The sequence below is a fragment of the Strix uralensis genome, chromosome 7, assembly GCF_047716275.1.
Source record: "Strix uralensis isolate ZFMK-TIS-50842 chromosome 7, bStrUra1, whole genome shotgun sequence".
NCBI classification, from domain to species: Eukaryota; Metazoa; Chordata; class Aves; order Strigiformes; family Strigidae; genus Strix; species Strix uralensis.
The window spans coordinates 28,885,570-28,900,567 of NC_133978.1; the positions used below are offsets into that span (position 1 = coordinate 28,885,570).

General features: G+C 44.8%; 1 protein-coding gene across 4 annotated transcripts in view; it reads right to left on the reverse strand.

Annotated features, from left to right (window-relative positions):
* The window catches only part of SH3PXD2A (SH3 and PX domains 2A), a 258,532-nt gene that overhangs the window by 67,788 nt on the left and 175,746 nt on the right, over positions 1-14,998 (reverse strand). For 2 of the 4 annotated variants that reach the window (XM_074875218.1, XM_074875216.1), the window contains exon 7: positions 6,594-6,641. The exons of the other annotated variants lie outside the window; for them this stretch is intronic. In XM_074875218.1, coding sequence (XP_074731319.1) covers positions 6,594-6,641 — 48 coding nt within the window. The remainder of the gene's footprint in view (positions 1-6,593; positions 6,642-14,998) is intronic. 4 annotated transcript variants of the gene reach the window in all.

Below are 14,998 nucleotides of genomic sequence, written 5' to 3' on the forward strand. Positions count from 1 at the left end.
TAGGCAGTTTTCATGGGAGTAGAGTAAGGAAAAAAACAAAACAACTTACAACCCCACAGTATTGGCTTGGTGGCAGGAGCAGTGCTCATGTGATGCACATGTCCCTGCTGGGAACAAGGAGGGGACCAGGCTGGAGCACAGGCTGGCAAACACCCTGCCATCAGCCACCACGGCCAAGCAAGGGACCATGTGCCAGAGGAGCGCCCTTGCCAGGAAACCCAGAGAAACAGGACTTCAAATCCACCTCCGCAACTCTGGCTCCAAAAAAAGTTGGTTTACAACAGGCCAGCAAGATAGGTTTTATCTGCACTCACGTATCCAAAACCCAGCAGGACTTTACAATGCCGTTTACTCTGTCCTGCCTTGGATAAGGTACTTGCTGCAGGAGGATTTCTTTGGCACTACAATGGCTGGTGCAACATATACAATTAAGAGACTGTTTTAACAGAAGCTTGTGTGTTACAAGATTCCTATTAAGACAAAAAAAAAGTAAGGTAATAAATTCCTTAGTCTAGGAAGTAACCAAGGTCAAACAAACTTGTTCATTTACAGCTACAGCAGATCATGCCTAAAGGATATCACCCTTTGGAGGGGTAGGGTCCCTGTGGCTCCTGGAGTGATGCTCACCCTGGATTAGGCACTGCACAGCGGGGAAGATTTCAGTAACAGCAAAGGAGGAAAGAAAGGAGGAAAGAGAGAAGGAAAGAAGACTGAGAAGCAGCTCCTCCCAGTAATCAAAAGCCTTAAACATTTTGTGGGTAGCCTGGTTTAGGTTGTTACTATATTCCCTTCAGGCACAGTCAGTAGGGTAAAAAACTTTAACCCTCCTCAGCCTTCCATCCCCCACAAGCATCTTTAGATGAATTACTCCTCAATGACATTGCTGGTAATTGCAATTGTCCCCCACGACATTGCTGGTATGTTATGTCAGACTGCAGGTTTTCCCCCCAAAGGGGATTCAAAAGAACAAGACAGGCAACACCACAGAGAGCACAGCACCAATTACACCCGCCACCGTGGGCGCTTCCGCATCCCTGCCAATTAGTTCAGGTCTAATTTGTAACACAGGACACAGCATCGCATTGAAGAGTAATAGCCTGCTCAGCATGAAGCATGTCAGAGAAGAGAGATGCAGGTGGCACGAGCTCCCCAGCAAGCTCACATGCACCCTACAATGCTCCCCTGATGTTACAGTCCCACTTTTTTAAAAGCGTCTTCAGCCCAGGCAGGAGAAATGGAGAGCAGAGGAGAGTAAGGCTGATATGCCAGGTAAACTTGCCCCCTCCTCTCCCCCCAAAAAAGCAGAATTAGTGTTTTGGTTTAGCTCCAAATTGCAAGCCCTCCCCAGAGCAGAGCACATGATATAGATCACTGGCTGAAATAAGAGTTTGCTTGCCTCTCCGTTTCTTTTTGCCTCGAGTCCGTTTCCTGGTTAAAGTCTTGAGGATACCCCTCCTCCTCTCCATAGGGCTCCACTTTACAATCCTCCCGCTCCTCACCTCAGCGATTCCCTTCCTGGGGCTGGGCAGAAATGTCATCGGAGCTTGTCCATGCCCCTCACAGCTGGCACTATTAAGTGACACAGTTGCACCCTGTCCCGCTCAGCAGGCAGCGAGGAGGGAGCATCATTCCTCCTGCTGTACTCTGAGACCAGCAACTCCTGTGAAAGCCTCCTAAATAAGAGCTCAGAGCACCCGTTCCGAGCAACGTCTTCCTCCTCCTCCTCCTGTGTTGCAACAGCTAAGACCTATGATGGTTTTGCAATAGCCAAAAATGAAAACCACCAACTGGACTCCAAAAATAAAATCATCTGGATATGGAAATCTGAGACTCCTGATCTTTGCCAGAGTACTCTGTTGTTATCAGGCTATAAACATGTCTACTATTTCAATCCATACAGCACACAGGCTTTTATATTGCCCTTTTATGATTATCAATCAAGTGTTTACAGATTCAGACTAAATGAATTAGTACTGGGCTGGTCAGTGGAAGTTTTGTAGAAGAAGCCAAAACCACATAAACGGTCAGCGAACGCCATAAGGATGATTCAGAGCTGAACAACCAATTGGCAGGTAGTCCAGCTGTTCCGACCTGGGCACAACTGCCAAGGACACGTGCAGGGTCTGCATGCAGGGGCGTCTGGCAAAAAGCGTCCCCAAGTGTCATGGCTTTTCATATGATAAAGTCAGAGCTTCACACTTCACATAGGGAGGAGTAACTGTGGTAGCTTGGATCTAGAGCTGTGGTTTCTTGTTAAAGCCAATTCTTCAAGTGTAAGTCTTTATGTATCTGTGGAAAACTCCTTCTGGGGAAGGATGAAGAAAAAAAAAAAAAAAAGAAGAATACCCAGAATAGCAGCAAGCCTACTTGCAATCCTTAAATCAGTCCATCCCCTCACAACAATCAGATGCCCAGCTCTAAACACAGGGATTTTCTTCCCCTAAAAACTTTACCTCTTTTCTTTCTTATCTGAAGGACCACATCACTATGATAAATAAACATGTTAAAACTGCATGTTTCCTTTGAGCCTTCCACCAGTGATTTACCCTGAAGTATTTTAAGATAGAGAGCTTACATCTGCCTAAAAATTGGGTTAAGTATCTATTGCACACAAAGTAAAAAAGAGACTACCACATAAAGCACACAAGATTACAAAACAGCTCACAATCTCACAGGGGTCTCAAAAGCAGTTCCTAAAATAACCAGTTTCTAGAGTAAGCAGTGGGATAAGACTGATGAAGCTTCCTACAAATCTCCTTGGGGACAATATAGATTCAGATCAAAACCATGTTTCTAAGCCTAGGATCTCTCCTCTATTTGGTGGGGGGGTTTGTTTTGTTTTGGGTTTTGTTTGTTCTTTTGGTTTTTGTTTTTAATGTGCCCTAAACAAAACAACCAGGCCTTTGACTCATCTCCTGGGCACTCCTTCACTCCAGCCTGCCACTCTTCAGGCCCCTTCCCACAATTCAGGCTATATTTGCATGTCAATTATTCTTGGAGGTAAAAGACCACTCACAGCTTGTGGCAACAGGAAAGGAGATGCATCTCCATCCCTTCTGCTAGACAGGAATCCTCCCAGTCCTAACAGGGACTATCAACAGCTCTTGGTGTGGCAGTCCTGAGCCACAAAGCTCTAGGGACAGAGACAGAAGTTCAGCACCACCCATACTAACTAAAGAAATTCAGTACAAGTCCAGTCCAGTCTCCAGATCTTAGCAATAAAACAGTACCAACAAAAATCCCTTTGCCTCACTATAGACAAAAATAAATACTTGGATAAGTCTATCAAATGGGTTATTAATACACTATCATTTCTGTAGTTCTTTTCTGAGCTTGGCCAGGTAGCTCTTTTATGAAAAAAAAAAGGCAATTCTGTTGCTTTTTCAGAAAAGAGTTTCAGAAGCAGGGGACACCCTGCTATTTGGCAGAGATAGGATTTAAAGCAGAAACAGAAGGGATTGGATCTGACCATGTAAGTAATTTAGGAGACTCAAAGCTAGAGAAGTTTGGCCTAAAACCTTGACCAAATCCCAAAGAATGCTCAAGAATAAAACAAGGTTGAGCACCATCCACCCAGTGATGGCCAGATCAGCATGCAAACCCTCTCATCCCAGGTTAGTATCCATGATTAATGTATAAGAAGTTTCTCCATAAGAGAGTATCCATACATACACCTCCCTTAACTCCACAGCACTCATGTGCTCTGCAAGCCTTTCAGTACATGGGGCAATAGCTTCCTTGAAGAGTAGCTAAACTCTAGTCTTTGTTACCTTTCTGGCTATACACGCAGAAATCTGGTATAGATGATAATGCCACAAGCTGTATTAACTCCCCCTGGGTTGCTGCTACAAATAGCTACGGGGACCAAAGCAAACAGCATGCATTGCCACCAAGAAGGGAATATGACCAGCAATCATAGCAGCAGAAAATTAACCTGATGCCTGGATTCATTCCGGAGTATAAGACCTGCGTAGTATATTCTAGAGCTTCTAAGAACCAAGATCTGGATAAGCCTTCAAGAGTTTGGGACAAGTGACAGCTTTAAGGTAGACTGTGGCTTCCAGCACTGGAGTACGTGTCTGACACACAGCTAAAACCAGCAGCAAAACACAGCCCCCACGGAGAGTGTGTCAGGAACGAGCTTGGCCCATGGTAAATGGCAGGCACTCTCTCAAGCAAGTGCTCCAGTTCAGTTTCTTCCTTCTTTAGAGTCCTCAGCCACATTTCCAACAAAATCCTGACAAATGGAGAAATTCAGTGCTGACCTTTGCCAAGTGGAGCTTGTTAGTCTCAGGATTTTTATTTTTTATTTTTGATCTGCTAGGTTTTAAGACAGAGCCAAGAAAAATTAGAAGCAGGAGGGTAAAAGGAAAAAAAAGTTGAGTCCTCTTTCCACTCCTTCTCGGAAAATTGGCTCTCTGAACGGTGATTCCAACCAACTAGGTTACAGGTAGTAACAGTTAAGAAAACTGAAGTATTTTGCACACAAATCTGTTAAACTGCTTGGAGATTTTCACACAGCTGCTAGACAGTGTCTTCCACCAGGCTGAAGTCACCTATATACTCTGGCATTCACCCTAGTCCTGCTCAGGGGTGCAACCCATTCACATTACTCCATATGGCATGAAGCAGACTAGCCAAGGAATTTAGTGGCAGTTGGGGCGACCCAAGCACGAGTACCCCACCACAGCACCTCGCAGGATCTGACTGTATGGCACCCATTTTTTTCCAACGTAGGAAATTAAATCACTTTCAATCCTTGGTTAGACTCTCCACTTTGTGAGGAGGCTCATGCCCTTGGCTGGAGCTTGGTCAGCACCAAAATGGCTTCTGTTCTAGTCTCCAACCCCCAGCCTAGGGCACAGATATGTACTATGTGGCTATAGATCACGTTCAAATTCAAGTCTGCTCTGTCAGCCTGCCACATTACGATACAGTCCATGGCAGGTCTGGAACAAAGAGTAGCTGTGTTGGGAACTGGGGATTCATTTGGATGAGAAAAGTGAAAGGCCACATGAACTGGACAGCATGGGGAGCTAAGAACCTGCCAGAAGACTTCTGAGCAGGACTATGTATCAACATTCACCTTCTCAAGCACCATGCAATGCAATTAATCACCCACATTTGCCCTATCATCACGTACATATTTTTGAAGTCAAACTAGAAACACGCATTTAGCTAAAAGCAGTCAACAGAAGGGAAGAAATTTGTATCTTAAAGATTTCTCTTCCTTGCCCTTCAAGAAGGATGAAATCCTTAGCATTCAATTGTCATTTTACATATAGCAATATAAAACAGTCTCAACAGATGTAGAGAGCCAGAGAAACCCAACCTCACACCCCAGCCAGGTAACCTGAGGGCTTCTTGTCATTCTTCCCAAGCAACACCACCTCTTCTGTCTCCTCCTCAACACATTTCCCTCCTGCTTAGTCTCGTTCTGTTTCTCTGTTTGAACTCCCTGGTGATCTATCAACCATGAGGCTCCTATGACTGAATACTTCAGATATTTCTGTGCTTTTATATCCAGCTATCACCCTGAAATTAGACCCACTCTGCTAAGATTGGGCAGAACCCCTCAGGGATATATTCAACTGCTGTCAAGGATAGCATTTCTGAAATCACAGCACTCTTGCTTACCTCAGACAAGCAAGCACTCATGCATTGAGGATGGTGGGATGTTGTTCACATACTTTGAACAAGGGCATGAACTTTAATCAGGTATGGAAGGCAGCAGGGGTGTTTCCATCTTTCCTTGCCCTGAGACCTATGGGTGGCCTTAACCACCTGGGTAACCAGGCCAGCATCCTGCACAGACACAGGGTCTACGGCTCATGATAATTTTTGTTAAGTTTGAAGGAAAGACTTCTTCTCTGGTATTCCACATCAGGTGACAAATGTTTGCAGAAGAAATTCACTGGTTACGCAGGGGAAGTCCTGATTCCTTAGACTATACAGCTTAGTTCTTGTATTGGACTGCTTCTCCCTAGACCCTGACACCTCACCTAGAAGTTATTTCCCCGCTCCCTCCTCCTTCCCAACTGCTTGTGACAAGAAGCCTGATGCTCCATGAAAATTTTGCATCTTCCTCAGAGTCCCATGTTTTGCATATAAAACCCTTTCTACTTACTGTGGAAAAGCAAAAGAGCATTTCAGAAGAACAAGAAGCACGTAGTCATGTTCCTTTTCTTAATCTCAACCCACAAGATTTCTCACTTTTGCTCCTCTTCTCTCCTTTGTCTCACATGGGATAGCAAGAGAGCAGCTGTGCAGGTACTTAGCTGTGGCCAGGGTCAACCCACCACAAAAGGGGAAGCTGCTTTGGATTGTAGCTTTGAGTTGGGCAAAGAATATACAACAACAAACTATTATCCACTGCTAGCAGCAACATCAAGATGAGGCAGCAGTCAGAAAAGCAAAGCTCTTCCTTATCAGAAATCGTGCATCATGAAAAACCAACATCCAAGTAGAGGACAGATTCTGGATACACACTGTCAGAGACTAACATTCAAGACAACTCCAAAACCACACCTAGTTTGAACTACAGACTTCTCTTTTTAATAGCATGCAGAACACCAAGACACAAGATTATTTACCTGGAGCGACACTCTTTTTTGGAGTCTCAGACAAACTGGACATCCAAACTTGAAATCCAAGAAGAGGGCAGCCATGAAAAGAGAAAGTAATTAGAGAAACAAGAAAACAGTCATATCAGACAGTTTGAAAATTAGCCAAGACAGCTTTGAAAGAAGCGTTTTTCTTAAGAGGGGTGTTGGCATGATGGGGACTCAGTTAAAGGTCAAGTCATAAGAACTACCCAGCTAATTTTTACATTTTAAGAGACTTGCAGAACTTATGAAACTGATCTGTAGTGATCCAATTTTGAGATCTCGGAATAAGATATGCTCTGAGCTTATTCCCCATAGGACAGGGAATGCATACCAAGAGACAGTTTGACTCATTAAGCCTCAGACCTGCAAAAGTATTTAGTTTTGCAGCTGTTAATGATCCCCAAAAGACCAACAGGCGACTCACAGAGATTGAGTTTAGCAAAAACATGCAAGTTTCTACAAGCATTTTGTTACCCTGGAATAGTATTAAGGAAAATAACAATTGACAAATAATGCTCCATGGAAAAGAGTACAAGCTCCAGTAATGGTACATTCAAAGTATAACTAGAAATACCATTTTTCAGCCAATGAATAGGAGGCAGAAACCTGGTTAAGGAGAAGGCTAATAGAGTTGCTACCAACAAGGTCAAAAGATTTCCCTCCCCCTCCATGAAATGAGGTGTAAATACTTGGCTTGGGATTCTGGGAATAATCTTCAAATGTTAAGTGTTTTGTTCTTTTTTTTTTTGTTTGAATATACTGGAAGCATGTTTTAAAAGTTAGCAGGTTTGCCCCTGTTTCAAAATAAGAACCAGCAAACATTCCCCTTCTGTGGGATGAGGAAGTAGAAGGGCAGCTGTTACTCTCACATAGCATGGAAGAAGAGACAAGGAGAGGTGTTTATATGATAGGCTAAGAATTGCCTAAATTCTGACAAACAATTCCAAAATGCCATTTTAAAAACTTATTTGCAATGGGGAACCTAGTTCTGGACCCATCAGTTTAACAACAGAGGAGATGCACCCTTCAATCACTTGGAGGGGCAAGCTATACTGGTGGCCTTGTCTGTTTGACTTGTTACTGTGTTTTGACCTGCAGAATATCATAAAGACAGCCAAAAATCAGTAATAGATTCCCAGTACATATGTAACTGAGAAATTGCTAGCATGATACAAAGCATAAGAAACAGCTTTCAAACCTTCCCACTGGAAACCAGAGGTCCAAGAAACACATTGCTGCATTTCCTCAGAGCTAAGGGAATGGCGAGGTTTTGAAATCCTTTCTTTAGGTCAGGCACACAATTTTCATTGCCTTAGAGCAAAACTGGAATTCAGATAGATTCAGTATTTTGCTTACTTTTCAGTAAGTTCTCAATAGTGGCAGTCTGGAGAAAAACCTGAAGTCTTCCAACCATCTAACTCCCAAACCCATGCACTGCACTGTCACAACACAATAAAAAATGCACTATGATAAATAACAATAATTTACTTTGGATTACCATTTAAGAAAAAAAGAAAAAGGCTCTGCATTGGTAGACTACAACAGGAAATCATCTGGCAGAGTAACTTGTGCTCTAGCTTATGGAGGGAATATACAGCATGTTTCTATTACAGACTCAGGGCACGCACGGGAAAGGGTGTGAAGGAGTTGTTGTCAGCAGCTTGTCTACTAGCTTTTGAGTAGACTTCCACTGCCTTCAGGAACAGGATTATGAACTTCAGTCAGCTGTCAGATCTTTTTCCAGACAGAAGAACCTGAATATGGCAGCGATAAATAAAGCAGAAGATGTATTGCAGGAGCAACTGGGAAGATTTCAAACAGTTTGCCCCAACCCAAGCTGGCAGCAAAAGGCTGAAATAGCTAACAACTACAGATAGAAGGAATAATCTGCGCTTAACACAAGTTTAGGACTACCCTGGATCTGCCTGCCCAAGAAGAGAGGGAGTTTAAACCTAGATCTGCAGTAGCCATATCTACACAGATACCTAGTGTGAGATCTCAAGGAACCAAACTTCACCATAAAAACCAATTCTGTTAGCTACTATCATTTTTTTTTTTTTAAATTTCTTTTTAAACAAAGTATTTCCTCTCCCTGTCAAAACCACTGGTCTAAATCAGAATAAAAGGGCAATCTACGTATTAACTGGTAAACAATCCCACAGGTCCCTAGTGTGGGCTCCCCAGCACAAGAAGCAGCACAAAAGCAGCACTTCTCAGCTGCCCCAGCCTGACAGCAGCTAGATGTGGATGAGGTTGCTTCTGAAGCAGAAGACAGCTAGCATATTTCAGCTGCTCCTGCACATCTGCTTAGCATTAAACTTCCTTCTTGGGGATTTTTTTTTTTATTCCAAGACGTTTAAGCTCTAATTGCTACCAGCTTCTAAGAGTTCCCCCTACAAATAATAAAAATATCAGACATTAGTGATGGATTCCACTTCACAGAGAGCTCAAACGAAGAGCCGCAGAGGGAGCCATGGTACGGGGAGGAGGTCAAAGGCCCCAGAAGCACACTGTGCCCGAGCCAACAAAACACAAGCTTTGAACAGCCCCGGGTTTCCCCTTTAGGACAGAGTTTTACTGGAATTCTGCATGGGGCTTGGAGCCGGTTTCCAATGGGATTCATAACGGTAAACGAACAAACCCTCGCTTCCTGCCTCTCCTCTCCCCTGTCGCTGCACGGCCAAGTGCCGGCTGGTCTCAGATGACTTGGAGGTGGAGGGGTGAATCTCAGTATTTGGAAGGGAAATTAAAGTTGCCTGCTCAAAGCAAGCCACTCCTAAGGCAACAGCATCCCAATTCTGCTCCTAACACCAACCCCCACAGCCCTTGTTCGCGGCTTCAGCTGGAGCCAGAATAAACCCCTCCAATAGGAATTATTTTTAAAAGCTCAAAAGAAACATGGGTCCATAAATTACAGCTAAGCCATGGGCCGAGGCTCCCCATTGGAGCCGCACTGCACAGAAATAGCAGTGGAGCAGGCATGTCACTGGAAGTAGCCACTGAACCCCATCCCATCTGAGCTGCCACCATGGAGGTGGGCAAGCCCCAAGACGGGTCAGCTGGGCTCCTCAGGTGGGGAAAGAAAGGAAGGAGTTGGGGGGCAAAGGCTTTAAAGACATAACTAAGCTGGTTGCTGTGGTTAACAAAACACATGAAATGAATGATTTTAGATTTCACCAGAAGCTTTTCTGCTGTCAGTGAGACTGTTTGGTTTGCTGCTCCTCCCACCACTGGTAGGAGAACAGGCACCAGACTGCTGGGGACCAATGCTTTACACTTGCGATACAGCCCCACTCATCTAATTTTAGCAGCAGATTGTGTCTTCCATGCTGTTAGAGCAGAGAAAGCTTCAGGAAAACCTACAAAAGCTAGAGTCAGTCTAGAGTCAAATGCATGAGCTCAATGCTCTCAAAATCCAGGAGATGCCACATTCATGTTTCACATTGTATTGCATATCCAGTGGATCCCTGGTTCAGCAGGTGCAGAGAAACGCCTCCTCCACAGGCATTTTATCAGTAGCTACTGACGCAGGTTTATTTTTCTTTGTAACATCGCTTAAAATTTTCAGTTCAATCTTGAGTCCGGTATTCATTATTTAACACTGCTATAAAGGCTAGAAGGAACACCCTCCTAAAGATTCACAGGTTGCTTATTGCTGGGGCTATCAGGGACATTTATAACAATTTTTTTTTTAAAAATAGTGTCTGTATAGCTGTTCAGTCTGTTAAGCTACCTATTTCCCAACAATATTCCTGCACTAATTCTGGGGAATTGGATCACACTGGTCATGAGTCTAAGCATGGTGGTAGTTCTGGCCATATAGCCCTTGCTGGAGCACATAGCTGAGAAGTTAGCATGGGCCAAAGACAAGCCCCAACAAGTGGCCTGGATGTGGCTACCTTGTTTTGGAGGGTAAAAAGAGTTTAATTATACAGGCATGACCTGTTCTATGGAAGTTGCCTTCCACAGGAGATAACAGTCCTAGCTCCATTTAATTAATAAGACTCTCATTCTCATGAAGCCCTGCCTTAAACATTGCCTGGAAATACTGAAGTCTCCCTGCAGCTGTTAAGGTACACCTTAAAATACTAAGAAGAGGATTATAAGAACAAGCAGCCATGCTGAAGAGATGCTAATATCTGAAAAAGACTGCCCCTTTCCAACAGTGATCAATTCTGCAGGTCATTAGTCCTCTCCATAAGGAGGTACTACTGACTCAGTTATTTAAGGAGCACAGTGGCAAGTGCAGCTGAACATTTTGCAGATTCATTTCCCAGACATACACCCTTCCTGTCCTAACTGGAAGGGTGAAAAGAGACTAAGCACTGCAGTCTCAGAGTAAACTGAAAATACACTGGCTTCCTGGGAAGCCAATAGTCAGTGCTCCACTCAACTTCAGGGAACTTCACTGGTGGTCCAGTAACTGGCAGTGATTCCTAAGACTGGAGCTGGGGGAAGTAAATACTGCTTCTACTTATCACTGTTCAAATAAAAAGGCATTAACAGAAGAATGGGGATGTTCTCATCCCAGCAGTGGTATTTGGTAAATCAGCAAGAAGTGGGCTGATAAAGCTGTTCCTTAGAAGTGTCCATTTCTTCGAAGTGGCCTAGAACCTTGTTTGCTGTAACGTTCGTCACATATGGCAGAACAGAAAATAGAAATTAAGCCTTTATTTCAATCTAGATTTTAGAGGTCAAGCTTGCCAAGGAGTTGGTACAAATGAAGTGGCTTGTAGTTGTTGTCCTGGGCACTCAGGTGGGACACCTTGCTACCCAGAGGAGGTAAGGAACCCCAGCAGGCCAGGCTTACTCTACTCAATCCCTTCTCTGGCTCCTCCAGAGCTTCCTGCTGGGCTTTTGTCTCCACTTCTCCCCTCATTGCTTCCTTTCTGCCCTCTTCAGACAAGCTGAGGAACAACCTACTCTGCCTGACCAGGTCAGGCTGGCCACCCATACAACCAAGAGCAGGGAGCTCAATGAGGAACCCCAAAACTGTGGGGCTTGTTTTTGCTCCCATCTGCAGACAGAGCACCATGCTTGGTGTTCCCCCATACCCTTGTGAACCATCTCCAAACCCTTCATCCCCCAGACCCATTAACCATTCTTTATCAGCCTGTCTCCAGGTTTCTCTCCTCTAGCCCCTTCCCCTTCAGCTGGGGCTTGACACTTTGGTTAAAAGGTAAGGCAGTAAGATGCAATAGTACTAGACTAGAGAAGGGAGAGAGAAATACTTGGTGTTGCTAACATTCCCCAGGAATGAAAGTACTTTTATCAGAGAATTACTCTGATACAGAATCTACATGTAGCTCTACAATATAAAACAGCTTGGAAAGAGGAAAAATGCAAGTAAGGCTTAATCTGAATTGGAACTATTTTCACACATTTCTGGCTCACACAATTCACTCATTCAATTAGGCGGAGAACAACAGATAACCAGAGAAATGGGAGGATGGCACAGAGATGTTGCAATTGTTTTGATCTATTTCAAGCACTACTGCTCAAGGCACCCTGTTGAACTGTACCATTGATGTTTCTCCCTTGAGGCTCCAGAGGGACCTGAACAAAAACAACATTTGTGCCCAGTGCCTGACCCAGGGTGGGCCTAGTCAGCCGTTACACTTCCTAGGTACCACAATGACAGATTTATTTGCTACTGTAATTGCTGGGCAAGCAGCAGTCACTCCAGTCCCGCACCAGAGCGGCTTAAATAAGCTTTTCTTACTCTTATGTCTGTGGGATGCTGATGCATCATGTTAAAGCAAGTGCTTTAAGACAGCCCCTGAAGAATACAGCGATATATTCAATTTTTTACCCACTGGGAGACTGCATTTTAAAGTAAACCTCTCATCCCTGCAGAGATACATCCTCTTCTATGCACTTGAAGCAGAACATCATCTCCACTCCCCATGCCATCTGTTCAAGAGGCAGTATCTTAAGAGCTACATCTTGAAAAAAAATATTTGACTAGGACATTATCAAACATGCAAATCCAGCTAAAGTGCATGAGTAAGAGGATTGGCAGCAGGCATTAAATAAGGCCTTTAATTTTAGTCCTGTTCACCAAGTTCAGCCCCATCATGGATAGCCTGTGCAGGGCTTGTACTCAGGAAGAGGTGCTGCATTTGTGCAGGGAGTGGGGGCAGATGTGCTGAGCTGCAGCGACGAGCCCAGCAAGCACCTTCCTCTCTCTGGCAGAAGTGGCCATTCCAGGAGCTGCTGGGGCTCCTCGCCTCCCCGGCACCACACTGCAGACCAATCTCAGACCACTTCCACTTGCCACGTAAGCAGAGCTGCCTGGCGTATGCTAGACCCACACACACTGCTCGGAAAATGTTCACATCTGGCTTTCACGTGACTTGAGCGTGCCTCAGAAATTCATCATCTGGATAACTCACTCCTGCAGGGGAGAAATCCACAACCACTGAGCCTTTTCCCGAGTCAGAATGGAGCAGTGGGGCAAAAGGATCTGTGCTTGACAAACTGCACAGTGACATGCTCACCAGCTGCATTTCCACAGCTTCATGCAGTCCTTCGTCCTTTCTAAAAGTACAAACTTAAAGAAAACTTAGTCCCAATTTTCTACTCTGTTTACTTCTGCAAAAGCCCGTCCTAATCCCATTCGCAGACCCAGAAGTATCCAACATTGTTTAGTTTTTGTTCTGGCAGCCATAGCTCATATTAACTCTTTCCACATGGCAAGCAAGGACTGCTTCCCACATGATCACTGTGGTACAGCCCCTGCACATACAGTTTTGTAGCAGTTCCCAGTTTTGCTGGAAAGTGCCTAGAATATCTGAACACTAATCCACATCTACAGCTGTACAAACTGAGAGCATCACCCCTCTGAGGAAAAAACCAGCCTCCAACATTGCCAAGGAGGAGGGGCAGAGAAGCCCCAGCCATTGCACTTCGAAAGTCACAGGTACACACAGTAGGGTTCAAAAAAAAGAGCAAGAGTCAAATCCCAGCTGTGAAGAAGTCATGCTGCCAAGCACAGAAATTGTACCACTGCATCAACATGTCCAGGCAGCCTGTCTTAACTGGCAGCAGACTGAGCTGGCCAATTGATGCATACATTATAACTCCTGCTGAACACCTTATAAGTAATGCTTCCCCCACTCTATCCAGAGCAGACTGGTGAGGATTTTGCCTATCACACAGCCCAGATGCAGGCCAGCCAGAAAGCTGGAGGCACTTAGGGAGCACTATTTTAGGGGTGAGTACTCTCAATAGCCTAAGGATACATACTCTGCCATCCAGGTTTCCTTCTGACAAGAGAGATTCAAGTTTCAGGTGCTCACCGACCTGAGACTAAGTTATCTAAAACATGCAGGTAAGAGGTCTGCTCCTCTCAGCCAGCCAGACCCATATAAGCCACATATGAATTCCTGCAATGGCTGAGGCTCATCACTCTCCACTCCAGCTCTCAAGTGCATTTCTCACCTGCCTCATCTAACATGCCAGAGTCAAAATCTGATACGACACAGTTCTCTCTGTGCAAGAGAGGAAAAACCCACACAGGCAGTGTTAATACCATCTGCCACCAACAGACCGAGGAGGAAGGCAGAACAGGAGCAGATGGAGAACAGAGGACTCCTTAAAACCACGAGAAATGCCATTACACCCCCTAAGGTATCGAGCGCTCTCTCAGCGCTCAGCTGAAGGCTCTCCGAGGCATTCACAAGGGTGCATGCTGTTCTGCCACTGCTGTGCTCGAGCCACACCTCATACTTGCAGTCCTTCCCTGCCCACCCAGCCTCCCTGCCCTCTCTCCCCAACGTGGGGCTCTACACAGTGTCGACAGTGACCTGGGAACAGAGAAGAGCACAAACACATTCCTTTCTCTAATCCGGTACCCTGTCCCCACACTTCAGTTTAAAAGCCAGGCAACAAACCAAAAAACCCACACAACATACAAACAACTCTTCCACTCTTATCCTGTCTTCTTCCCACCCCAGCATACAGGCCACCCAGAAGAAGACAGTGATCCTATACATCCAGTGGGCCACATGTCTTGTCAGCAGAAAACTGAAGCAGTGCAGAATAAAGTCTCCTATCTGCTCAAAGCATTTCAGTTTAAACAGTGACTTTAAAAATATGGTATACAAGTAGAAGTGTGAGATCAGTTTCCTTCTGTCAGAATACCACAGACTGGATTTGGACTGCGGGATTAGAGTGGACAGATTCACATCTTGTCTGAAGATGGAGAACTGGGTCACACAAGAAGCCACAAGGAGATAAAGTCTGCCTGACTTAGCTGAAGCTCTTCCTCAAATCCTGTGCTGTGCCAGCGCACCTGAGCACAGAGCGATAGCCCCGCTTTGGATAAAACAGAGTGGATGTTCCTTCAATTATATGAAGAACTTGTTAAAAAAAATAAAAAAAAAGAC